The sequence below is a fragment of the Diadema antillarum genome, unplaced genomic scaffold, assembly GCF_040938485.1.
Source record: "Diadema antillarum isolate AM-2024a unplaced genomic scaffold, OU_Dant_1.0 seq00000348_RagTag, whole genome shotgun sequence".
Classification (NCBI taxonomy): Eukaryota; Metazoa; Echinodermata; class Echinoidea; order Diadematoida; family Diadematidae; genus Diadema; species Diadema antillarum.
The window spans coordinates 704,069-730,054 of NW_027271358.1; the positions used below are offsets into that span (position 1 = coordinate 704,069).

Sequence of the window (25,986 nt, forward strand, 5' to 3'; positions counted from 1 at the left end):
AGCAAAAGAAAACACCTTAACCCTATTCTAACTGGGCTATTTGAAACCAAGTTTTGACTGAGGGGGGGGGGGGGGGTCAATTTGACCCCTCCTTCAGATCTCGGCCGCTGATGGTGCGATTGCCGCAAAATTTTGCCTGAACAGAGAGCCGGATGTCAACTACAAGATTACACAGTCATACAATCCAAACATGTTGATTTTCTATTTTTAGTAAATTAATTATGCAAATTTATGCATGAAATCATATTCTCCCCTGTAACTCCATTAAAAAGACTGAAGGATTTCTACATTTTTGTGTCAGAATTCCTCAAGATACATTAAACAATTTTCTTGTAAAAAAACAGCACAATCAAAATCAATTTCTTTTGTTTTTTATTGTTTTGTTAATTTCTTATATATTTCACTGTTTTTTCAACCTTTTGTTTTCTATTGTTTTTTTCCCAAAATTTATTGCAGGCAATCTTTCAAGCTTATCTACATTAGAATTGATTAATTTCAATGATTTAAAGTTGAAATAATCTAATTTATGTCAATTTAACAAAAAACCACAATTTGCATTGGATTTGCACACAATATCATGAATTTGAGCCGTTTTTCGGTTGACATGCATATATGCAAAACATTACGTAAAATCAGAACGAAGTACCCGGACGTCGCAAATTTGAACTCAAAATATGCGGGAGACTTCAATGAAAAAAGTCATGAAACGACGCGGCAAAATCTTTGCACGTGGCGGAATCGTGGCGCGAAACGTCAAGGGGGGGTCAATTTGACCCCCCAGTCAGAATAGGGTTAAAGGAGCAAGATACAGAAGGCAGACTATAGCCCAAAAGAGGCAAAGAATAAGACGTGGATATGAGATGATCAACATTCAAAAATATTACCTGACAGCAGCTATCATGACTGTCTTACAGTTGCCACCGAGGGAGTCCTTCAGAAGGCGTGTGAGTTTGCTGTTCCTGTATGGTATGTGTTTGCCTTTGTTCTGAAAAAAAGAAACATAAACAAGTGTAATATACTGTATTTAATACTGACACTCAGAACTGTTACAACTCTCAGCACAGCCTCAAAATTTGCAGTGACTGAAACATTTAGCTTAATTAAAACAATGATGAAATATCTGGAGGTACAGTACAGTTGGATCATAACAACCGAGTCACATGCTATGTATCACAATATGATTGGGAGGGGGGTATAGGGAAAGCAGAGAAAAAAAGAAAAATCTATTAAAAAAAGAAAAGAAAAAAAGGTGCTCTTATATCCAGCTCTGGTGGCCCATCCCATTAAGTACTAGATAGTGTCACTGTATACACCCACTCAAGCCACTTCAAACTGATTACAGTGCCTACATCTTTCCTAATCCACTCTCTTCCACAACTCTTTCTTCTTTTTTCATCAAAGAGGATAACGGCAGTTATCACAGGAATTAGCCAGATTCCAACAACAATAGCCAATTTTTGTTCCAGACTAGAATAAAAGGAATGTGCCCTTTTCTATCAGGAAAGGTAATGCCATGCATGAGTAGTTCAGCAGCCTTTGTGAGGTGAAGGGTGACGTAGTCAGAGGCTTAGGTATTCTACTCCTGGTTGTATTCATTCCCTATTACTACAAGTAATTGAGAAAAAAGCAAGCTCTATGACATCACTGGTCTCCAATGACAATGAGAAACCAGAAGTAAACAGATTTTGCTCTGTAGTTTTATAGTCACCCAAAAAACATCCAGGCATCCGGCTTTGTTGTATTTTTCACTTCCAGATTAGAAAGAACGTAGTTTTTAAATTCACTGGTCTTCATGAACAATGCAAAACAAGAAAAAAACAAAACAAAACAAGAAAAAGAAAACAGATTTTTCAAGCTAAGTAGTACTCCCCTCCCCCTCATCCCCCCCCCCCAAAAAAAAAAAAAAAAAAAAAAAAAAATAATCCAGAGTATACCTGGCATAGGCATGACTTCACATAATATGATTTTGGCAGGCTTGGGGCTACAGCCCAACATTATATCAATACTGCGATAAAAACTTGCTAACTACTTTCTCCTCAATGGTGGGCATGTTTGTTATGGTATCTAAATATTGCTGGTTTCAAAAGAAATGAACATGAAAAGGTATTGACCTTTAAATTTACTGTAGGAACAGTATTTTGTCTGTGGTTTACTGAAATTGGTTGCCCTAATTCATAGTGTATTTATCAGTAATCCATTTGGTGTCACTGATTCAAAATTAAGAACACACAATTCTATGAGGTATTCAAAGTTTATTTGATGAATCAGTTTTGAAATGGCTGAGGTACCCCAAAACAGTTAAAGATAATATAAAGTTTTGGTACCTCAAAGTTTCCCTGAGTTTCCTTGTCTTAGTTTGTGTTTCAGGTTAAAGTACCTTTCATATAACTTACACTGTGAGACTTACTTGCCCCCAAGTGCTCTCATGTCTTAGTAATCATGCAATAATGGTTTCGTACAATACGTGTATATTGATTGTCGCAGTACCGCGTCGAGTCAAACTAACAGCTCGTTCGAATTTTTCAGAGTCCGCTCTGCTCTGGTACGAAACCATTATTGCATGATTACTAAGACATGAGAGCATTTTGGGGCAAGTAAGTCTCACGGTGTTAGTTATATGAAAGGTACTTTAACCTGAAACACAAACTAAGACAAGGAAACTCAGGGAAACTTTTGAGGTACCACAACTTTATATTATCTTTAACCAAAGTGGTCCTAATAAAAGATGGGTGCAACCTTTTATTAGGTAGGACCTATGTGTTTCTGAATATCTCAGCCATTTCAAAACTAACTTTCACCAAATGATCTTTTAATTCCTCTTAGAATTGTATGCTCATTCATATTTCATAAGAGGTTTCTCATATTTATCTCACAAAAAAAAAAATGGAAACCTGAAGTCCCAATCTCAACAAAAACTATACCATCCCTTCACTATAAAATGCTGCCAGCCAATGAATCTGGGCTTGAGATGACAGAGTACATGAAAGGTTCCAAATTTGGTTACCAAAGTAGCTCACCCTACCCCTGTCCTAAACTTGCCTTCAAACTACTGTATTAAACAAACACTGCCAGCTCACAGTTCTCATCATGTACTGTAAAACAAGGAATTTTCGCGTGCACTTTAATTTCGCGAATTTCGCGAGCGCCAAGATTCGCGAAATTAAAATGCACGCGAAAGTCCATGTTTACATTACATGCATTGAACGCCAGTGGCACTTCGCAAAAATTTCATGCCACGAAAAAGGCTGTCGGCTCCAATTCGCGAAAAATTCATGCCGCGAATATTTCATGTTTGACAGTATACTCATGTTTTTGGCAAACACATTATGTGACGAGCGTGTTATGAATTACCTTATTGTCTGCGAGAGCATTGATGCAGTTCCCAAGGGCCAGCAAGGAGCGGTTGATGTTGGCACCCTCCCTGAACCGTGCCCCGCGGTTGGTGGTGACAGTGGCCCGCTCAGAACCCGCCAGATCAATCAGCGACATTTTGGCCACTCGCACATTTGCGCTGATGTCAGCTGTGCGATCCCTTTGTCTAACAAATACCTGGATTGTTATGACAGAATCAGGAAAAATTATTTACTACATCAGTACTTCTTAGTTGTTTAAGACGTAATAATAATGACAGTAATACCTCTTCTTCTTTCAAATAGCACTTTCCCAACACATGTTGTCTGCTCCAAGTTCTTTAACACAATATCATTATCTAGCTCCCTCCCACACCCACACCCACACCCTCCCTATACACACACAACCTCTCTCTCGTTCCCAAGAGCATTCCATTTCAGGTGAACAGGTATCATGCCACACCCAACCATAAAATATATAGCAATCATATCCTATCGTATCCCACAAAGCTGGGCCAGACAAGAAAGCATAGTTAACTTTGCAGAGAAAGTTAACTAACCATCTGCACATGAATTTTGATTAATAAACATTAATAACACTAATTAATCCATCTAAGGGTAAATGTTTTTCATTTGACTTGACAAATTTTCTGATTTGTGAAAAGTTGACTGTAATACTAAAATAGTTCAAGGTGTGACGGGCAAACCTGGAAGACTGCATGAGATCGTGAAGACTGGGCGTTAGCATCGGTTGGATGTTGGGTGCGGTTGGTATTCCCATACTCCAGCATGCTAAATAACTCTTTTGCACTTTTAGGCTGTGACATAATGCATCAGCGATAATTGAGCAGAAGGGCAAAGGGGAAAAGGGAAAGAAAGAGACACCATGTACGAAATCACAAACTGGGTGTAAAAATAAACCTATGTGTATACTAATCATACAGCAGCTTGTCAAATTTGCCTTGCTCCAAAGTTTGCCTTTGTATGACCATGTTTTAACGACCAGTGATTTTTTTTTAAATAGAGCAAGGTTGCATGCTTGCGTAGGTCTGGCCAACTGAGAAGTACGCCTACTGAGAAAAATTTCTACATCGATAAATCATTTAATTTTTAATGTCTACTAGTGGAGATAGGACAGAAGTAAGAGTGCATTTGCATCACTTATTTTGTATTTCATTTCCAAAGGAATGTTATGTTTATCTATTGAATGGGAAGAAACACTACTGTAAAACATGATATATTTGCGACAGGAAATTTTTCGCGAATTGGAGCCGACGGCCTTTTTCGTGGCATGGTATTTTCGCGAATTGCAACTAGCGTTCAATGCGTATAGTGTAAACAAGAAATTTCGCGTGCATTTTAATTTCGCGAATCTTTGCGCTCGCGAAATTAGAATGCACGCGAACATTCCTCGTTTTACAGTATTCATCAGTTGTTCTAGAAAAAAAAAATTATACATTGAAGTTTCCATGACATTTACTTACTCAACGAAGAATTCAATAAATGTATAAAATGAATGAAAACCTCTTGCTAGTTCTGGAAATTATGTGTATGAAGAAACATTCAACGATAGCTGAGGAAATCTTGCCAGGCAACAATATTATCAGGTAGTCCATTTGCGTACTGATCTAAGTCCAGTGTAAAACATATCATGCTCATCCACGGTTTAGAATAAAAACAAGTAAGCCCTATTGACTGACCTTGTGAAGAGACAGACCACTGACCACCACACCACGCTGAGGGTCTTCCCTGATGGCCAGGGTTCCTGTGGGTACTAGCAGGTCCTTCACTGTCTCATTGTAGATCTGGGAGATACAGTAAGTGGATGGATGCAACACAGTTAATGGGATTGTATATTTTTGGTTGAGACCTGGCTTCAAGTTACTTAAATTTTTTGGGTGAGATAATGAGAAACATCTTATGAAATATGAAAGAGCATGAAATTCTAAGAGGAATTCAACATTTATTTTGTGAAAATTGGTTTTGAAATGGCCAAGATATCCAAAACAAGAATCTTTTTGTTTTACTTTGTTTTTGGATATCTCACCCATTTCAAAACCCATTTTCATCAAGTAAACACTGAATTCCTTTTCTCAAAGAATGGTATGCTCTGTAAGATGGATTCAATTACAGTACTACAGTAAAATCAGGCAAAGATAATGGTGGACATTTCATTAAAATTGGACCTACCCATAATTGACCAAATGGAAAGATAAAATCTTTCTTCAATGTCCAATTGTTATTGATCTTCTACTATCCTGTTCATCCATCTTGCTCTACTTACTATAAAAATCAATGTGGTTAGATCCATGTGTGGCATGCACTCCCACATTAGACTGAACTTACACCTTACCCAAATAAAATTGAACATGACACGGAATAACTCTCAGTCATCTAGGAACAAGAAGCGGGACTGATCATCAAAATGAGGTAGTCAACTAATGTAAGTGACAATGATCATTAATGTTTCTACCTGCAAATGGACAGTTTGGAAATTGACAATGTGGGGGTGATTAATTTGACAACCTAGTGCTTGAAGCATGTATAGCTTGAGGTGTTTCAAATACAGTGGACTCCTGTTATAACAAAGTCCTCGGGACCAGCAAATTCCTTTCATTGTATCGAAATTTTGATATAACTGAACAAATAAATGATAAAAAACATAGAGAGGCCTGAATTTTTATTACGGGGTTGTAACCAGAATTTCGTTATAACCGTGTTCGTTACAAAGGGAGTGCACTGTAGCATTATTACTTATGGGATCGTGTCATGTATACCTGATTGTTACCTGTGTAAAACACCATTGCTATGCTACATCATTTATATTCATGACCAGAGTGATGCAGTAGTATATTATCAATCTCATACAAGTGAATGTGCAGGATTTGGAAGATACTCTGGTACTCGAAGACGACAGTTATGAAATCAACTTTAGGACTACTTACACTTGCACTAACTAAATCATGATTTGATGATCATTATTCAGATTCCAGCTATTATGTACCAGTACCAGTGCAGCAACAGTTTAATAAGCCTTGAAATTGCCCTCAAAAGAGGTTTGTTTACTACAGAAAGACACTATGTCAGATTTTCAATCTGACACAGTTTCTGTATGAAATGTTTTCAAACAAACCTCAAGGTATGAGACAGCAACATCACACAGTTTGTCAGCCTGCTGGCTAGCTATCTTGTGATAGAGCTCCATGACGGTTAGGAACATTACTCCAGGCTGGTCTGGGCCACCAAGCATGGTAAACGTCTTTCCCGCTCCTGTTGCTCCATAGGCAAATACTGTTGGTAAATATCAGAAACAAATAGTAGATGTACAAGATGAGACCACTGCAGTTCTGTCAATGACAAAATTGACAAAAAAAATCACAGATGTAACAAGGGGCATCATATGGTGGTTCAATGATTTTCAAAAGGGGTGGTTGCAGGTAATAAAGGGGGCTGTGGGTTGATAGTAATGATCATAATTTGCAGGGTAACTCGATCCCTGTTCCTGTATGAAATGTTCCAAATGAAAGTTACCCCAAATGCTTACCAGAACAATTGTAGCCACTGAGGATGCTATCCACAATGGATTTTGTTGTGTGTTCATACACATATTCCTGGGAGCACCCTTCATGGAAGACGTGGTCAAATGCAAACTGTATGTCACGACTTTTGCGCTGCATCACGTTCCGTCGCCTCATCCTCCTGCCGCGGAAGTAGGACGGTGACTCTTCCACCTTGGGGTCAAAGGTGAGGATCTTCTCGTCCACTGGACAGACCACGACGCGGGAATTCTCTGCCTCTCGCTCCCGGGCATTCTGGGGGCGGATGCGAACGACGACACGGATGTTGCTGTTGACGGTGTCAGAATTCTTCGGAGTCCTCATCTGTTGGACTCTGCCTCCCTTGCTGGGACGTCTGGGTGGCATAGTGAGGGATATCTTGAATCCAACCTTTGATGCATGGAGCAGATAAACAATTCCAAAATTTGCATAAAATTTAATTTTAGTCTTAGTAAAAGGTAGCTGTGAACGTTGAAAATATTGATTTCTTCCCACCTCCCTGTTTAAATCTAGATTCGTTCAGGAAGGCAGATTCAATGACAAGTTTTATTTTACTTTCAAACACGTACGAGAACTAGCATATTATTTATGTCTGATTGAGCTAGCCCAACCAGACACTGTGCAAAGCCTGTCGCTATTTATACAGTGACTGGGCTGTTATGTCTGAGCCAACATTTAAGGAGAGTTTAAACTCAACTAGCATATTAACCCGTTAAGGATAAGGACAAGTACGAGTCTACTTGTGAGCAAGACGAAGTGTCTATGGGAAATGCGTGTTGGTAGTAAAATCAGCCCATCCTCAATGGATTTAATGACAACAGGTATCCACTTTGAAAGAGATCAAGCTTGATTAGTGCATTCAGAAAGAGCCTTGTGTTTGAGGCTGGGAGATTGGTACCGCACTGCCACTGGACTTATGACTTGAGATAGAACTTTGAGAAAGAACCCCTTCACTAGACTAGCTGCCAGATTTCCATGTCTGGACATGGAACTACTAGGTAGACCCCCCGGCCTCAGAAGTAACATTATCAAGGGCACCTGAACATTACATATTGATTACAATAGCAACCTAGTATTGATTGATGGCATGTCTCTTCTCATTGCATGGGCTTTTTATCCAACTTACAACATGTCGTTGTATGTAACATGGTCAACCCCTCTAAGTCAGTAGGGGGGTGGTTTGGAGGATCTCAGAGCTACCAAGTCTCGAGCATTCTGCTTGAGACTCAAGCATTTAGGGGCCATCTCATGATCTCACGCATGACACCCATTTTTCTCACGCATCAGGCGAAGTCTGCAACTAATTGGGCCTATAATAATGAGCATAGCTCTAAAGATTGTGATAGTTGCAAATGAAGGTATACTATTTCCCTTTTGTCTTTATAGTCACTCGAGTATGCACCTGATCGCACCATTAAGAGCTAAAAATTGAAAAAGCTACCGTGGGACTCGGGCCACAGGGGGAAAAAGCCCCTCCAAACACCCTCGCTCGCGCGCACATTCGCATGCCGAGATGCCGAGTCATGAAAATCTCACTCATAAATTTTTTTTTTAACTTGGCATCCCCAGGGATGTCAAGTTCAAAAAAAATTTGTGAGTGAGATTTTCATGACTCGGCATCTCGGCTGGCGAATGTGCGCGCGAGCGAGGGTGTGGGAGGGGTTTTCTCCCCTGTGGCCTCCCACGGTAGGGAGCTTTTTTCAATTTTTAGATCTTAATGGTGCGATCAGGTGCATACTTAAGTGACTATTTTTACTTACATGTATTTTGAAAGACAAAAGGAAAATATACCTTCAATTGCAACTATCACTTTAATATTTTGAGCTATGCTCATTATTACAGGCCCAAGTTGCAAACTTCGCCCGATGCGTGAGAAAAATGGGTGCCATGCGTGAGATCGTGAGACAGCCCCTAAATGCTTGAGTCTCACGCAGAATGCGTGAGACTTGGTAGCTCTGCATCCCTGGGATCTGGAATACCATCCTTGCTACGATTGTATGAACATTATCATACAAGATTATTTAAAATCTTTGTTTTCTGTCAACCTTACAAATTTTGACTGCAATTTGTCTAACATTAGTTTTTTTTTTCTTACAAGTAGTACCGGTAACAGAATACTTTTAATGTTACGACTAGAGTCTAGGTCAGAAAATTTTCCTCCATTGCTTTTTCTCTCAAGTCTCAGACAACTTTATGCCTGTAACTACATAGCCAAAAATCTAACCGGCTGAAAAGTGCCGTTAAGGAGCACAGCCAATTTTTCATGTTTAAAAAAACCAACATTTTAATAGATCTAACGTTAACAATAAGATAGGCCTATCACTGAGAGGGCCATGCAAATCAAGACTTGTATCGAGAACCTAAATAACACACATTAACTTCACTGCTAGACTCTGAAATTGGCATTATTGTAGATGCATGGGTCAATAATACTCATGAAATAGGCCCAACCACTGCGTGCGCTGTACGGCAGCTTTCCTGTTTATAATACTCATGAATTCAGCCCCACTGCACTGGCACTGTGTGTGGCGTTCAATGCTAAATAAGCACAGCGGTGGGGCTTTCTTCCACAGTAATTGATAGTATACTCGTGAATGCGCGCAACAAACGGTGTTTATGCGAGATTGACACAGCGGTGCAGTGGGGCCAATTTCCACAGCACAGCATGATTATCTTCGTCTAACAGTGCTAACCCCGGTGGCACGGGGCGCTGTAACCAGTAACACTATAACTTAATAGTAATAACAGGTATGGGTTGGAGTCGACATCGCTGTGACGCTGGTGTGGTTAATCTTCGTCCTTCAGATCCTTCTTTCCTAATGACTAAGAATCCTATTTTTCCTTTAAATTTTCTTCAATCTTGATTCTTGTATTCTCAAAATTAGCATTACTGTCCCTCGACTAATTCAGACCAATTTAATCATATGGCCAATTTAACCATTGCTTGCTTGCTAACACTACGGGCCCCGTCTTAGCCTTCAAATCGATCACAAGTCCCCAAATCAATCGCAACTTGCATTGCAGCACACACAAAACTTGTGATTGATTTCTACATCGTATCACAAGTCTTTATAAGACAGGCCCCAGAACAGGGCAAGGCCATCATTGAAGGCCGGCCATGCAGGTGCAGACGACGAATTATGGTGTGGCCGTGGGGCCGATTTCACGATTTGCCCTTTTCTTCACTCATTAGTAGACATTACTCATCTACATGTCAGTCTTGTCACACTTCAGTTTTGTTCCATTTATTGTGGAATTGCCCGTTTGTATCTAGTCTTGATAAAACAGTTTTGCAACACACTTAACTAACTCAACTTTTGCACACACACCCAGCTCCATACATACAGTTACACGCATGCACGCAGGAGATCGCGTCGACGTCCATCACTTGTGTTGCACTGCTGCGAGACTTGTTTCGGTCCGCCACATAGCACATCATGCATGGGCGTTGTAAAGCCATGCTGTACAGTCACAGACTCTATTAGTACGGGTACCGCTTAGTACTGTAGTACGCATACGTACGCAGTACGACCCAGCGAATTGCGATTTTGCTTCCATTACTTACCTATTTGAAAGCCACCAGTGTTTACTCTATTCGTACATCAGCATTAATCCTGCGATGCTATGACAAAATTAAGATTTTGCTATAATGCGAAATAAATGGCGAACATATGAGAGACTTACCCAATCCTATCCTGTAATCATTTAAATGCCCGCAACGTGCATGTGTAATCAATCGTGTAAACATCAACACCGTAATTCGAAAGATCGCTGTCAGTGAATTGCGTATTGTGATTGGCTAGATCATTTTCCTCACGCAACACTGATTGGTTGATTGTCAACGTCTGGTCCGGCCGCGGACTATGATGCGATGGCACACTGATTTCGTGAATGGTAAAGATCCGCTCATTGCAGTTTTACTCTTTAGTCTTACCAAGGAGGTACTAGGCAAGCTTGCCTAGTACCTCCTTGGTCTTACCAATTGGGGGTGTTCCTAAACTGGTATTTTGACTAAAATTCGGTAAATGGGGGATAACGTTTCCTCCAATAAAAGATGTACGGAACGTTTTTTTTTTTTTTTTTATTACGAGTAGAGGTATTGATTCAACACACAAACAAATACAGTAATCACAACGACACAAGGTATAGCATTACTGCATCGTATATAAGGTAAATCTCAATTCACATTTCACACAATTTTGGTTTTATTCATTTTGTTTTTAACCATCTTTATCCGGTTTTCCTTTTCAAGAAACGATCAATTATAGAGCGATTAATTCTCTTTTGAATTCTGATTATAAATAATAATAGTTGAATTGTTTTGGATTGAGAATTACGGCCGGCCTGCTTTGGCATAGGCACTCTATTCATATAGTAAATGTTGCGAAAATCAGGTGAATCATAATGCTATCTTTGTAATGAATATAATATTTTCTCATGAATTTGTTGTTTACATTGAATTGACTACAAATGAAATAACTGAATTTTTGCCAGAATGAGTTCACACGTGGGCAATGAACGACTGTTTCCAGTGGCGGGCACTGGGCGCGCAACCCCCCCCCCCCCTTTTTTTTTGTCAAAACAAAAGGATAAAAAGAAAAAAGGGGGTGCGCCCCCCCCCCCCCTTTAATTTTGCGAAGGCGCCTCCCTTTTACGGAATTCCTGGATCCATCCCTTGCTTCAACATTTTACAATGGCTACAAATTATATCTGACTTGTATAATCTTCCATATAGATTTTTTTTTTTTTTTTTGCAATTCATACCCATCGTAGGCTCTAAATTCCGACTAAATAGTCCAAGGCGGACGAAGACTACTACATAACTAAATAAACGTATACAGATTATCAAAGCAGGAGGGATGAAGATGACAAGTTCGATTCCCACCGTTTTCTTTTTCAACACGTTTGCTATGTGAAAACATTATTAGATCAGCTCTTGCGATGTTTCAAATTGTAAAGAAAAATATGATATAGATATAAATTATAATTGGTAGCATAGCACATAATTGTGTATATATACTGTACAATGAACTTAGAAGTAAATTGAAATAACATGGATGAAGTGAGATGAAATGAAATGAAAATCAGACAGAATAACAACCAAAGCGGGAGAATAAAATGGTATAAATTGATAAAGGGAAAAGAAGTAATTACTTATCCTTTCCCGATGCGTGTTTCAATATAATGATGATAACAGAAATCATCGCCACTGACAGTTGTTTTCGATAGTCGGCCTTCTATCAATGATTTTAAACACAATGAGCATGGACGGTACAGACAATATTTTGATAATGAGACAGATAATGATCGACATTCAACTTAGCTGCATGATATCGATTAACAGCTCATGATAGGACACTGGATTCAGTGGAATTGTTATTTTATCATATCGAGCTCAAATTTTGCCTTTTGGACGCTGTAAACATGGTAAAGCACCTTTAGAATTTCTTACGTTTTTAAATTGTATATTTTGAAGGACTCCTGAACATCCTGATCTTGCATGAATCCTGAAAATAAATGATCTGTATTTAATTCAACTTGGTCAATCTATGTTTAATTACAACTGCAATTATCTACCAAAATCTATCGTAAAAGCCACGTTCATAGCTGTTCATCGCATTGTGGTACTGATTTATATATGAGCGTTTCTTTGTATTTCTTATTTGTTTGTTGGAAGTGAAACAAATCAACTTGAACAACTTGAACTTGAAATCCATCATTAATGAGATTAATGACTATACAATGGTATATGTAGATATATATTACATATCATTGGTATATTGGTGTTGTTGCTGTTGTTGCTTTCATTCCAGTGTTCCACGTCCTAGCTTGGCTTTTAGTGGAACAATCTTTTCCATCGTTATGATTACTTCTTCTTTATTGTGACCGTGACAAAGTGTGCATTGTTTCTTTGGATTTTGTTATAACATACAATATATAATTCGTGCGTATAACAGTATTTCACATTGTGTTCAAAGAACTGTCCCTAACAATCGAATGAAAGTAATATTGACACATGCACGGGCTTTAATTTTTTTTTAATGGAAATAAATAAACTACTGAATTGAATTGAATTGAAAGGACTGTATGTAAAAGAGATTATTCATAATACTAAATCTATTCTAAATAATTGTGACCGCTTATAATTCTGTAAGTCATGAAATAGTTCGCTACCTCATAATAGTGCAAATTTGAGGTATGGTGTTTATAAAATTATTTACCCAACGTCTACCATCTCTGTAAGTAATGCGTCGACCTGTATTATTTGTTTTTCTTTCTCATGTTCACACATAATTGAAACAATCATGTCATCTCCAGAATTATCACTTTCACCTAAATCATCGTGTGTGTGTGTGTGTGTGTGTGTGTGTGTGTTTTGGCATAATTACATTCACATAATACACTCAAGGTGAACACGAGATTATGAAATATTATGTTCCAGATTCTTTTAGACCCTAAAGTACCGGTTTATATGTTTATCAGTGGAATTAACATTCTCACAAGAATGAGCGTGTTTGTCATGATGTGCATGGCGTTCATTTCTTGCAAACCATGAAAGTATTGCAAGTACAAACATAAAGTGAAATAAAAAAATATTTCTTAACAAGACTTGGCAACGACAACCACAGGAGCTGCATGTTTTGACCTCGAATCGTGGAAATATTATACGGAGAATACTAAATTAATTTATAAAGTCGTTCATAATATTGCTAGGATAAACAAAGACTATTCTGCTCTCTTTTACCTGGGATTTGAGAAGGATAAAAAAATTCCATGAACAATATCTAATGAACACGACATCTAAAATGTCCGTGAAAATTCAAGTTTAAAAGTAACAAAATCCTCTGACATTAGTCTAAAAGTCTGTTGTATACAGGTTTCAAATGCGAAAAGTTGACGTATTTTAAAACTGCTGTAAAATCGATCTGAATAATATATTGCATCTTAATGTAATATTCCCGAGTGATATTGCCTTGCCAATATATCTACCTCAAGAATGATATATTGCATAATAATGTATTATTCCCGGTTAATATTGTCTTGCCAATATATCAACCTCACGAATGAAATATCACGTGTGAGCTATTCGAGGATGATACATGTACATTGTACTAAAATGTAAAATGTATAGGCATGTTCTGCAGATTGACACAAGTCCAAAGATCCCTTCGTCCTTGAAAGCGACTTTTGGTCATTATTGTTCTTTTGTCAGTAACTTAATTGTGATAGGTCACGCTCCAGTGTTCAGGGATCTATACGGCTACCTAGTTCGTCGACGTTCAGACTGACGAAAACAATTCGACACTCGAACATGCACGCAAAAAAGTTTTACTGTTGTACTCTACAGTGTCGGGACAGCTCCCAGGGCTTCTTCAGTTCAGCGCGTAATTATCTATTGACCGATCCGGCTCACAAGTACACGGACTCGGCCGGGCCCCGCGGGGTGAGACACCTGTTTAGTTGCTTGTCGACGGTCATGTACATAGTTAGTACTGTGAGATGGTTCTGTATGCAAGGCAAGGAGGTTTCTGTTTTCCACTCCCTGGCCTGGTACATCTTCAAGTCGTCGTCGTGATGGTTGATACAGAAGCTGACACTTGTTATGATCAACATAGAAGCTGATTTAGCCTTGGATTCTGCAAAAGGGGAAGAAGAATAGGAAGACAACGGGAGTTATTCGTACAACAACAAAAACGTCAACATTCTGTCTCTCACTCGTTTTTCTGGTTTTGTGACAGGTATCAATGTGAATGTGAGAACAAGCATTCCGTATACAACCAGGTGTACGTACGTAGCGCGGATGAATGGAACGCGTCTTCATTGTTTGCAACTTTGATGAGTGCATCACTTGATTCAGATGTAAGTAAATTTGTCTGAATGCTCAGAGATTGATAGGAACTCGCATTCCTTATTTTTATAGCTCCTATATAATTACAATACTTGTCAAGACAAAGTTTAATAGTTAATAGGTGTATAGTTGCTGGCAATGCCAATGGTACTTCCATTTATTAGTCATTGTAATAACTAATATATACTTTGGATATCCATCTCTGTATATTTTACTGCAGCTGCAGTTTATACTGGTACTTTCTAATTGATATTGGTGTATACAGAACTCATTTTTTAGATCCAGCAAATGCGGAATGTAAATATGAAGAGTTTGTTCACCCAAACTGATTTGTTAGTCAATGTTTGCCAAATGGAGATATTTGCGATTAAAGGTCAAGAAAAATAAAGAGAATAATAAGAATTTTTTTGCTTCTTTTGACCATAACTTCAAAAATTTACCTTTATATGTACAGTGACCAATATATCATTTAAAAGTTATTATTTTGTACTTTATGACAGAGACCGTACTTCAAAATCTTCAAAAAATGGACTTATCGGTTTTTGCGAACAAACTCTTCATATGATTTTTGAGATGTTTGATAGGGGGAGGGGAGGGATCGAACTGTATGCTTGTATCAATTATCAGTTTGGTGTAGCTCTATATGGTACTTTTAAAGGGATATTGGTTGAGCCTAACATTTGGCAATTAAGATACTTAAACCATATGGTATGAAATGTTAGAGCATATATTTCAAGAGGAGTTCAAAGTTCATTTGATGACAATCGGTTTTGAAATGGCTGAGATATGCAAAAATAAAGTTAAACAAAGCACCACCTTTCAATAAGATTTCTTTGTTTTGGATGTCTCAGCTATTTCCAAGCCAATTTTTCTCAAATAAACTTTGAATTGAATTCCTCTTCGAATATACTGTTTTTTTTTTCATATATAATTTCATAAAAGGTTTCTCATTATCTCAAAAAATTGTCATAAAAAAAGTCTCATCCCAACCGAAACTGTACCATTCCTTTGTGAGTATACTCCACTATCTCCACCCCCCCCCCCCCCACAAAAAAGGATATACAATGTAGATATGAGTATATGACTATAGCATGGCTGCTAGAATATTTTCTCCAATGTTTTCACCTTTTTTTTTTGCATGTGAAGAGTGGACAAAGTTCAACAATATAAAGAAAATATAAAGGGAATTCTAGAAAAAAAAAAATCATTTTTCATGAAAATTAATACACATTCCATCAACTCGATCCTGACATTATGTTAAGGGTAGCAGTTATTCCTCCTGCTTTCTGAAAGCGGTAGGTCAAGTGCTCTTTCATTATGCTACATGTAGAAAAGTAAATTTTGTAGAATTTTCTTTATATGTTCTTTATATTGTCCATACGCAATACGTCATAGTAGTCTCCTCGTCCAGCAGTTCCAACACCAAACTTTAAAAATTCAGGTTCTTTTGCATCGATTGTCCAATTTCCTCAAACTTTCACTGATTATATACCGTGTTCTACTAATGTTGCTGCTTTCACTCAATCCACATTGCTCTTTGGGTTTTGGTTCCCTTTAAAGGTAGACACTTGTCTAAAAGATGCAAAATTGCACCCATAAAGATGCCCCCTGTCTGACACTGGTAAAAATGCGAATTGAACCTATTTTCTTAGAGTATGGTTCATACACAGTTTGTGTCACTTTAAAGTAACAATTACTGTATTACCTGAAGACTCCAAATTCTCAATTGATTCATATTAGTAATGGAAATGCAGTGGTTTTGCAAGGAAGTTCCAAATTGTATGGTCATAGATGTAGGACTATTACAGTGTATACAAAAATGTTGACATGCTTATGGCTATGAATTTTTATTTACCAGTTTTAGAGGACTTTTTATTTTTTTCCCCAAGGCTGGAAATTTTTCAAGGGATTGCTCACGCATTTGATTGTGGGTAGTAGAATAGAGTTGGTTTACATCATGCCAATAACAATATAATCTTGGTCACTGTGTTTACTACAGTGAGTGTTTTTATGCATGTACAGTGGAAAGTTGAGGTATAAGTTGCTGCCATATCAAGTGTTTTGTTTTATCACAGGTAAGCAATGAATAGCATAGACATTTGATATACATTAGAATTTTAATGAACTTCTGGTGTTCCCAAAATAAATAAATAAATATGTATGTCTATATACAAATGTATACACTGACAGACAAAAATATGACATACAAACATGATACGTATATATGTATATGTATGCTGTATGCATGATGGAGTACACACATCAGTAGGGCAATTCCATGAGATCGGTGTCATGGGGTGAAAAAATAAATTGTTATGTTGAAACTTGCCACCTATTTTATTTTGTTCAGTATACGTCTGGGCATGTGGAACAGCCATTTTTTACACTAATATACCTCCAGAATGGCAGATATTACACTTTAAAGTCAAATTACATTTTCATTGAGAATTACATTGAAAATGTACTTGAATGTTTGAGTTGAATCCATAGAATATAAAAGAATGGTAAGTAGTTGATTTGTTGATTTTTATGATGTATTGGGTATTAGTTACTAGTTGTCAGTGAGGAAAAAATGATCCGTATTCCCATGAATTGGTAGAATGCATGCTGCCAAACTGCTAAGACTAATGTAACGTGAGTAACGAAAATACTGAAATAGTTTCATATCTTAATATTCCTTTGGATTTAAAATGTGCCAATGGAAATTCTCTTCATACTGCCTCTACCTAATATGAAAAATGGTGAAAGAGTTGTGTACATGCAATTGTATTATAATGAGAGAGGTTCAAAAACTGTAACACGAGTAACAATGTAACGTGAGTAACAAGGGTGTAACGTGAGTAACGACAAAAAATCACGAAATACAAATATATTTCTATACCAATGACAGTAAATATTTTTTGTGTGACTTGCGTAAGCTGAGGGAGCATAAAGAGAGTATGGTCTTGTAAATAACCTTACATGACCTTGCTTGAATTGGTTGTTATATAATACATACGTGTAGGCTAAACACACTTGCTATCCAAAGAAAATCTTGATTGGCAAACTAGACGAACCAGATGTGGCTAATAATCATGGACATTATAATTTTTCTTTTTAGTTCTAATCCTTACATTATATCATTTCAGATATCAGCTATGGATATCTGTAAATCCCTTTTAGAGCCAGCTTTTTTTATGCTTAAGGTTGTAATTTGTACAATTTTGGTAATTGGTTAGTGGAGCAATCGTAAGACAAATGGGAATATAATGATGCACCTCGATGCAATTTACAAATGAATTGGAAGCATAATAGATTAACAACAAAAATTTGTATACCTGATGTAACTTTGAGCAAGAGTTGGCATTGTCTCTTTTTACAATGCCATTTTTTTTTTTTTTTTTTGAGTGGGGGGGGGGGGGGGGTTAACAATAATCATTTTCTGGCAGCTGGTAAATACACATACAATTTGTACATGTGAGTTTAAGACATTTGCAAGAATTGTCAGTGTTACAGCTTTTTATACATAATTCTCCGGGATTATCAACCCAAAATAATGACAATTGCTTAACTACAGTAACTTACTCAAAGTTAGAATCCACCACTACCAGAAGATACAAGAATAATTTTTGGGTTAAGAGGTAGATCACTGAATACAAAGACTGTACATAGCAGGGCTGCCAAACTAGAGTGAGAATTTGGAGTGAAGTGTGAGTAAGCAAGCGACTAAACGAAGTGACAGTGGTGGTGAGGGGGGTTGGGGATGATGTGGAAGGGGGTGTCTCCCCTCCCCCTTTCCACTGGAGTGAACTTCATCAATTTTGGATTTGGTGCATACTCTAGTAAAGATTTCAACACATGCCATAGAGAAAGTTTGCCTGTGGGAAAATCTCGAAAGTTTGGGCTTGGGCATATTGCATGTTCGGATAATCAGGAATTTTAGGGACATTCCTTTTTTTTAACATGCTGTTTTTGGGGTTAAGTGTGAGAATTCTTTTATCAGAGTTAGTTAAAATTTGATGAATTGTGTAAGTCTTGCTAATTGCGCAAGAGTTGGCAGCCCTGAAATAGAGTGGAAAGTCCACACTGGTAACAGTAGCTGGATGTAATTTGTGGACAATGTACTGTATGTTGTTTCTAAAGTAGTTTACAGTTTATGAAGGCAAGTGTTTCACTCATGATTAAAACTACTTACATTTAAGTTCCTGTGAAAGGGAATAGAAGGAGAATATTTTAATTCACTGCATGAACTAGTATCTACTACTTTATATTTTCTTGCATTTGGTTTATAGTGGTTACTCGGATTCTGAAAAGTAAAGTATGTGGAATATATGACCGTATGACAGTGGGAAAAGTATGAAAGAGTGCCAATATTGTTTTATTTTAGGGACAAAATATCTGTAGAGGTTAAATTCATCAAAAGCATTTAGTTTCCAGCTAATTCTCATCGTCAGTTATGTGGTAGTGATTATGAGCTAATATGTAACGTGAGTAACGTGTAACGTGAGTAACGACGATTTTGCTATTGCTGTCAAATATTTCCAATGCTCTCAAAATTTTGACCCCCTATATTTGAGTACCACAACATGAGTTATATAAATCATACAACAGTTGTTTGAAATACTGCCCAGTATGAGGACACTTTTTGAATAAAGGCATATTGGCTTTTTATGTCGTCCCGAAAAATGTAACGTGAGTAACGAAATTATTTTGTCTTTATTTCCGGTATGGATGTGGTTAGTAAAATTCTATTAATATTGCATGGTAGACTAAGGACTTGTGCATCTGTTGTACAACAGAGAGCATGTCAAACCTTCCAGTATAAAAAATATGACAATTACAATATGCAGAGATGCCTAAAAAGTGTAACGTAAGTAACATGGAATTGCCCAGTAGCAATATGGCTCCAAAGTTGTGCATATTACACATAATTAAGCTTTACATTTTACAACTGTCATGATTTCTTATGTAATCATGCAGTTTTGTGTTTTACATGTGTATGTCAGTGTGTGTGGGCACGTGTGTGTGTGTGTGTGCTGCAGAGAGAGAGAGAGTAACATTTTACATATATATGTATTTCTGATTTTTAAAAATCCAATACGGCAGATTATGATAGAAAATCCTCATCCAGATACCATTGTCCTTGATCCGTCATTCTCATATAAAATCATGATATAATGATTTGTGATTGTTGCATGCTTTCAGGGAGAGCTCCACAGCACCTCAGGGGTCAAAGAAGAACAAAAAGAAGCGGAAGAAGAGCAAGAAGAAGAAGCAGCCTGAGGTTGAAGATGATAACACTGGTCAAGTGGACATCATCCAGAAGGAAGTAGACCAGATCGCTCAGATCATGGTGTCCAACATTGACAAGATGCTGGACAGAGGGGATGCCTTGGATGACCTGATGGTCAGTGTAGGTAAAGTGGAATCTCATTTATATCAGTAGATCAGATATAACAAAGTCCTCTTTTAACCCGTTGAGGACCAGTCCGGAGTATACTCGGGCAAGTGTCTATGGGAAATGCATGTTGTAGAAAAATCAGTCCATACTCAACGGGTTAACAAGGTGATTTTACAGGTACCAACTTTTTATTTGGAAATGTGTTTTTGCACCATGAGATTGTGAAAACCTGGTGTAAGGTAGCTGTCATTGTTTTCAAGTCCTTGCTGTAATAAGGTTCCCTCATCTGGTCTTATTCACTGCGAGAGAGATTTCTTTTGCTACATATAGCGTTCCACCGGGGAGGTGGGGAGAGATTTCATCCCCACCTCCCTGATACCACATTGATTACCAGTTCACTGTCAACCCTTCCAAACATGTGAAAAAATAAAAATGATCAACAGAATGAAGATGGTAGTAGCAGGGCCATTGAGCTGAAGTTTGTAATTAAGGAATTAATCTATGGTGATGCTTGCATGTTTTAGGCTTTTTTGCCAAATTCTATGCTAGCACAAAAATTACAGACATGTGTTTAAAGAATGTACGATGTACATGTCATCAGATTAGTCAGATTTATTGCAAGAAAAGAAAAAGTTATAGTGTTGGTAATTGTTTCCTCCATCTTTATGTCACCTTTGAAGGACTTTATAGGCAATGGGGATAAAGTGCCTCGCCTACAGGCATGTGTATGCACTGTTGCCAGCAGGAGATTTGATCCAGGGACCTCACGAGTAAGAGTCTGTGATCCTATCCACTGAACCATGATGGCTCGTATACCATGGCAGCTGGCCAATCAAATTACTTTGATGCTCAAGCTCATTTCATTACACATGTGTGTCTACTGGCATCGTTCTTTCTGAATCTGATACAGCTAGGGTCCAAAACCTTCAACCTGCTGAGCTCCAGTAAGAGACCTAGGTCTTTTAGTTTTAAAGTTCAAAACCAACAATACACAAACAAGTCAATCTGCAAGTACATTGTATTGAACTGATTTCATATTTTTTGAAAATATGCCACCATAAGGATTGTGTTTGTAGAAGGTGTGGTTAAAGATTTACACAGTTTAGATGGGTGGAGACCCCAACTTATTGGTGTAGTTGTCAAATGCAGCTATTCTGCAGTGTTCGCAGCAGGCTGTTTGCTAACTTTTGCCTTGTGTCATTTTCTTTCAAAGAGGATCTTGAAGCCCAAGCCAAGGGTTTCCAGGTTGTTGCCAAACAAGTGAAGAAAAAGGAGATGTGGAAATACAGAAAGGTAACTTCAAGGCAAATTGCATTTGGAAGATATAGTGGCAGTTAATTTGCTGAATATACATACAGGATTTCAGACAACATTTTCTTCTGTTTTAAGTTTGTTATAGAGAAATCGTTCATAAAAAGGCTTTCTTGCTTTTGATTGTATATATGTGATTTATGGTCATCAATACATAGGCCCTGTTGTTGATTTTTTTCTGTGAATGTTTTATGAAAACAGTTTGTGAATTGTTTTCTTCTTTCATGCGAAAACTGTTTTACAATGTTTTACAACAAAAAGAGATTAAATAATGCGTTTAAGTGAAGAATTCAAGTACCGGTACTTATATCTAAACAGGAAAAATGTTGTTTCCATAAGCCCATGCCTTTAGGTATGCAGGAGCAAGCCTTGGTTTGAGAGAATATTTTTGATACGCACCTTGGAATGGAAATGCCGTCATTATTGGTCTTGTGCAGTAAAATGATTTCTGTACAGAGATGGGTTTTGTGTTACCCTAGCTGCTTTTTATGATGCACAATTTCATAAGACAATGAATGCTTATGATTTATGTTAATGTATCTTGCATGATTTATTATTACAGTATTCACTTGTTAGAGTAATTTGTACAGTGACTGTGATAACAAAATGAAATATTTACAAGGTCTTGTTTACCTTTGGGAGCAGTGATTTTTAAAAATGTTAAAGATATCACAATTGGGTCAGATGCGCATGTGTATGTCAGTTGTGTCACAAAACTTCTTGTACCATATGATATTTTTTCAATAAAGCCTGAAATATAAGGAGATATCACTATTTTTCTCAATAAACCATAACTGAAGATGGTTTAGTCTGGAAACATGTTTATTATAACTTTTGTTCACATTTTGTATATTTAACAATATTTAACATCCATTATACTGGTTCAAATTTTTACATTGGTTGTTTCTATCCCTAACTCACATTTTAGAACTATTTTGAAGCACTGATGCTGGATTTATTGTTTCATCTGCAAATGATGAATTATTCCTTTACGACCCAAACATAAGTGATGTATTAATGAATGCTTCTCAATTTATTTTACTTCTTTTTTTATTCTACAGCAAACAATAATCCTGACAGTTATTGTTATTCTCATCCTTGGTGGCATAGCTGGGGTAGTCTTATGTGAGTATGTTGATCCCTGGATAATGTTGTTGTTGCTTTGATAGGCACTGTATATTGTAATGGTCCTTGAAAGTATGAAGTGGTATAATAGAGTGAGATTTTTTTGCCCAAACTTACTGGTTTCTTATTTTTGGTAATATTATCTTCTTGAAGCAGTGTCTAGGGGGTACGGAAAGGCTTAGTTTTGTATAAATAATGTGGGCATATTAACATTATGGCTTGACACCACCTTTTGTCTCCAGTACGGAAGATGGTGACCTGTTCTGTCCACTGAAATACTTGATTTTAAAATGTTGGCAACCCAAACTAAAAGGAAATATAAAAATTCATTTTGAATTTTAGTTGCCCAATCGGGCCACCAAGAGATAGCCTTTTTGGAAATTTGGTGGCCCAACATCAATTTTTAGTGGTCCTGGACCACCAGGCCATCACTAATGTTGAGCCCTGCATATCATACATTTTAGTCCACTAGTTATGAATTCTCTGTACTCAAATTTTAAGATTAAATGGGTTAGTCAAATACCGGTTAGTGATTGGCTAAACATAGTCATGTGATGGAGGCAAATTGGTTAAGTTCCTCTACACAACAACCCATCATACTATGCATCACATGGCTACCAACTGGGATTGGCCAATCAGATCATTATTATATTATTTCTTTTTTCCAGCAGTACTTTCATGTACAGGTATTATCAATTGTCTGCACAGTATATTTCTGAATGTGATTGTAATTCATTCTTTTGAAAGAGCAATTTCTTACAATTTCAACTCATGCTCAGTGCCAATTCCTGTATTAGAAGTCAGCATTCAAGTAAAAAAAAAAAGGAAAAGAAAAAGAATGGAGGCTAAGAATGTCATGATATTTGAGATAGGTACCTACTAAGTACAGGGAACTAAATTTGTTGACAAAATCATGTTATAACTGTTGTTGCTGCCTAACATGTCTTCTAGTCTTCAGTGAGTATCATGTGAAGTTCACACTTTTAAACAAACATTTTTTTCGGCAGTGATCCTAAAACCATGGTGACCTAATGCAGCTTGCCTTCAGGGTTCTACCAAGCAAGTTCACTCACCTTCATTGTTTCGGCTTTGGACATCGGATCTGGACATCAGGTGTGGTTGGTCAGCGGTGTTTGCATCAGATCAGAGCCTCATTTGCAAGGAATTGCAGGTGACCAGAAAGTGAATTTCAGTCATAGGATCACGATCGACTGCTGCGTACTGAAGAAAATTTAAATTATTCAGAACCCAAACTAATTTCTCTCTATTTAAAAGTGTGTCTGTTCTGAGACTTGCAGAAAGGTAATACCATAATGGATGCTTATACTGTATTTGCTCTTCTGCGGCTAAGTGATCAGTTTTTCTTGTTTTTTTTTGTTTTGTTTTTCTTAGTTAACAGTACACTACACTACATTCCTTTCATAATCATTTTGCTTGAAATTTGATATATTTTTACCAATATCAAGCAAAGAAGCCAAGAACTATTGTGTTGGTGTTTGTGTATGTGTGTGTGTGTGAGTTTGCATATACGAGGGAAGTGATATTCATGTACATTGCCCCACATGTTTCAATTTTGAAACTTGAATGACATCTTGTGAAATTTTGAAATAAGCCTAAAACATAACTGGGTCAATTTTTAAGCCTGCACACTGAGTGTTGATGCTGTACGCTATGACTAATGGCTCTATGTATTACATACTTTTCTTCAGTCGCTAGTTTTGTTTTGTTTTGTTTTCACATGACATCACGCTGCCAAAATGTGCCTTGATATTTCCTAGCATTCTGTCATAGTTTTTGATAACTAGACTGAGCACACATATTATGGCTCCAAATATTGTGATCAGTGAAGTTTGCTGTCCAAATAGGAGATTGGACTTGGCCACATTTTTCTTCACACATTCACGTGTTCAAGACGTTTCTGTGAAACATCCATACACTTTTTTTTTACAACCTCTGTGTAATGTATTGTTTTCCTTCTTAACCTCAATGTTGTAGGCTGATTTTCCATACAACGTCATCATCAACCTTGAGGATAGATTTGTTCAGTGAAGTGAAAGAACAGTATAATCAGGTGTATAATATCCAAACACATGGCGTTCGCTGACCATGCATGTGGTAAATGGTCACCTAGTGGTTGACCATTCGAGCAGCTAGGTATGAGCTAATTTATATTTTCAGTACATTTATGAGCTAATTAACTTTATTTTCAGTACATTTTTTCTTAGACTCTGCTCAAACTATTTCTTATTTAAAAAAAAATATATTTTTGGTTATCATCACATTTGTGGCATCGAGTATTCTTCCTTGACATCTTATCTTATTGTTTTCTACACTAAAGTTGAATTTATATTGTGTTTATGTAGTATTCTTCTAATCTCATTCTCTCTTCATGCAATGTTTGTATTTCAACTCCTAACATCACATTCTACGATTGTTTGTAATATTATTTGTGACATATTCTTTGCAGTGTAATATCTTTTGTTACAGTTTGGGGGGGGGGCAATGAATATTTCACAAACATCACACCATTCAGTAAGCCATAAACACAAGTGACACCCTGATAAAAAGTTGAAAACAATTGAAACACAAACTAGTCAACCTTCATCCCCCACCCCAATATCAGGACCACATGATGCATGTTGTGTTAAAATCATGAGAAGTAAAAAAGAAAGTATTCACATTCAGATGCTCAAACATGCAGGTGCTCAAACATATTAGATGCTGCACATCTCTTTAACTGTATCTGTTGGCAGATTTGGATACTTATCTTGATTTCCACGTACTGCATACCTGATAATGTATATAATTTTATGGCATTGTTTGATATTTTTGTAAATTTAGCAAGTTGTCACAAGTTTAGGACATGAACAGCTCTTGAAAATATAGCCTCCTGTGATGCAAATGCATTGTATATCATCTTTTCTCTATGGTCATGGTTCTCAACCATGAATTCAACCAGTCATGAAATTTTACTGCAAAGCCCAACTGGCAAAACATGTACTCTCAAAATATATGGCATCTTAGAGTACACAAAGTGGAAATGTTCCCTTTATAATTGAAGATCTACATCACTAACGTACTGCAATATACATGTTTGCAGATATACCAAACCTTGAAGTGTATACAAGCTGATGGAGGTAGCATTGAAAAGCAAATAAAGCCGTGATGAATAGTTTCAAGGGTCATCTAAACTTCTCCTCTGTTTGCCGCTGTGTGTGTCAAAACATGTACGATCTAATAATGATGGATTATGGGGCCATGATCATGCACTAAAATTGTCCTTACTTTGCAAGTCTTTCTGTTTGAAGTCAAAACTAAACAGTAGATTTTGACATTGTACCAACTCTTAACTTTTTTTTTCAAACTTTGTTTAACAACTCTATGCACATATTCCTTTTTATAATGTGATTTTCG

At 37.2% G+C, this 25,986-nt stretch overlaps 2 protein-coding genes across 2 annotated transcripts in view; one reads left to right on the forward strand and one right to left on the reverse strand.

The window, feature by feature from the left end:
* Nucleotides 1–7,231, reverse strand: part of LOC139731031 (kinesin-like protein KIF18A) — a 28,378-nt gene extending 21,147 nt beyond the window's left edge. The window contains exons 1-6 of the mRNA XM_071641913.1: nucleotides 6,895–7,231; nucleotides 6,484–6,641; nucleotides 5,051–5,155; nucleotides 4,058–4,168; nucleotides 3,352–3,549; nucleotides 885–985 (exon numbers count right to left, since the gene is read on the reverse strand). Of these exons, the coding sequence (XP_071498014.1) occupies nucleotides 885–985; nucleotides 3,352–3,549; nucleotides 4,058–4,168; nucleotides 5,051–5,155; nucleotides 6,484–6,641; nucleotides 6,895–7,231 (1,010 nt within the window). The remainder of the gene's footprint in view (nucleotides 1–884; nucleotides 986–3,351; nucleotides 3,550–4,057; nucleotides 4,169–5,050; nucleotides 5,156–6,483; nucleotides 6,642–6,894) is intronic.
* A 7,323-nt stretch (nucleotides 7,232–14,554) lies between these two features.
* Nucleotides 14,555–24,621, forward strand: LOC139731033 (uncharacterized). The gene is made up of 4 exons (XM_071641914.1): nucleotides 14,555–14,767; nucleotides 19,941–20,152; nucleotides 21,350–21,429; nucleotides 24,568–24,621. Coding segments are annotated over exons 1-4 (348 nt in total). The 5' UTR covers nucleotides 14,555–14,765.
* Nucleotides 24,622–25,986: the final 1,365 nt, after the last annotated feature.

Bases quoted from the DNA above. Each gene is read 5' to 3' on its own strand.
- LOC139731033 (XM_071641914.1), top strand. The intron at 20,153-21,349 runs GTAAAGTGGAAT...TTTCTTTCAAAG, and splicing joins TGACCTGATGGTCAGTGTAG to AGGATCTTGAAGCCCAAGCC. The intron at 21,430-24,567 runs GTAACTTCAAGG...TCAATGTTGTAG, and splicing joins AGATGTGGAAATACAGAAAG to GCTGATTTTCCATACAACGT.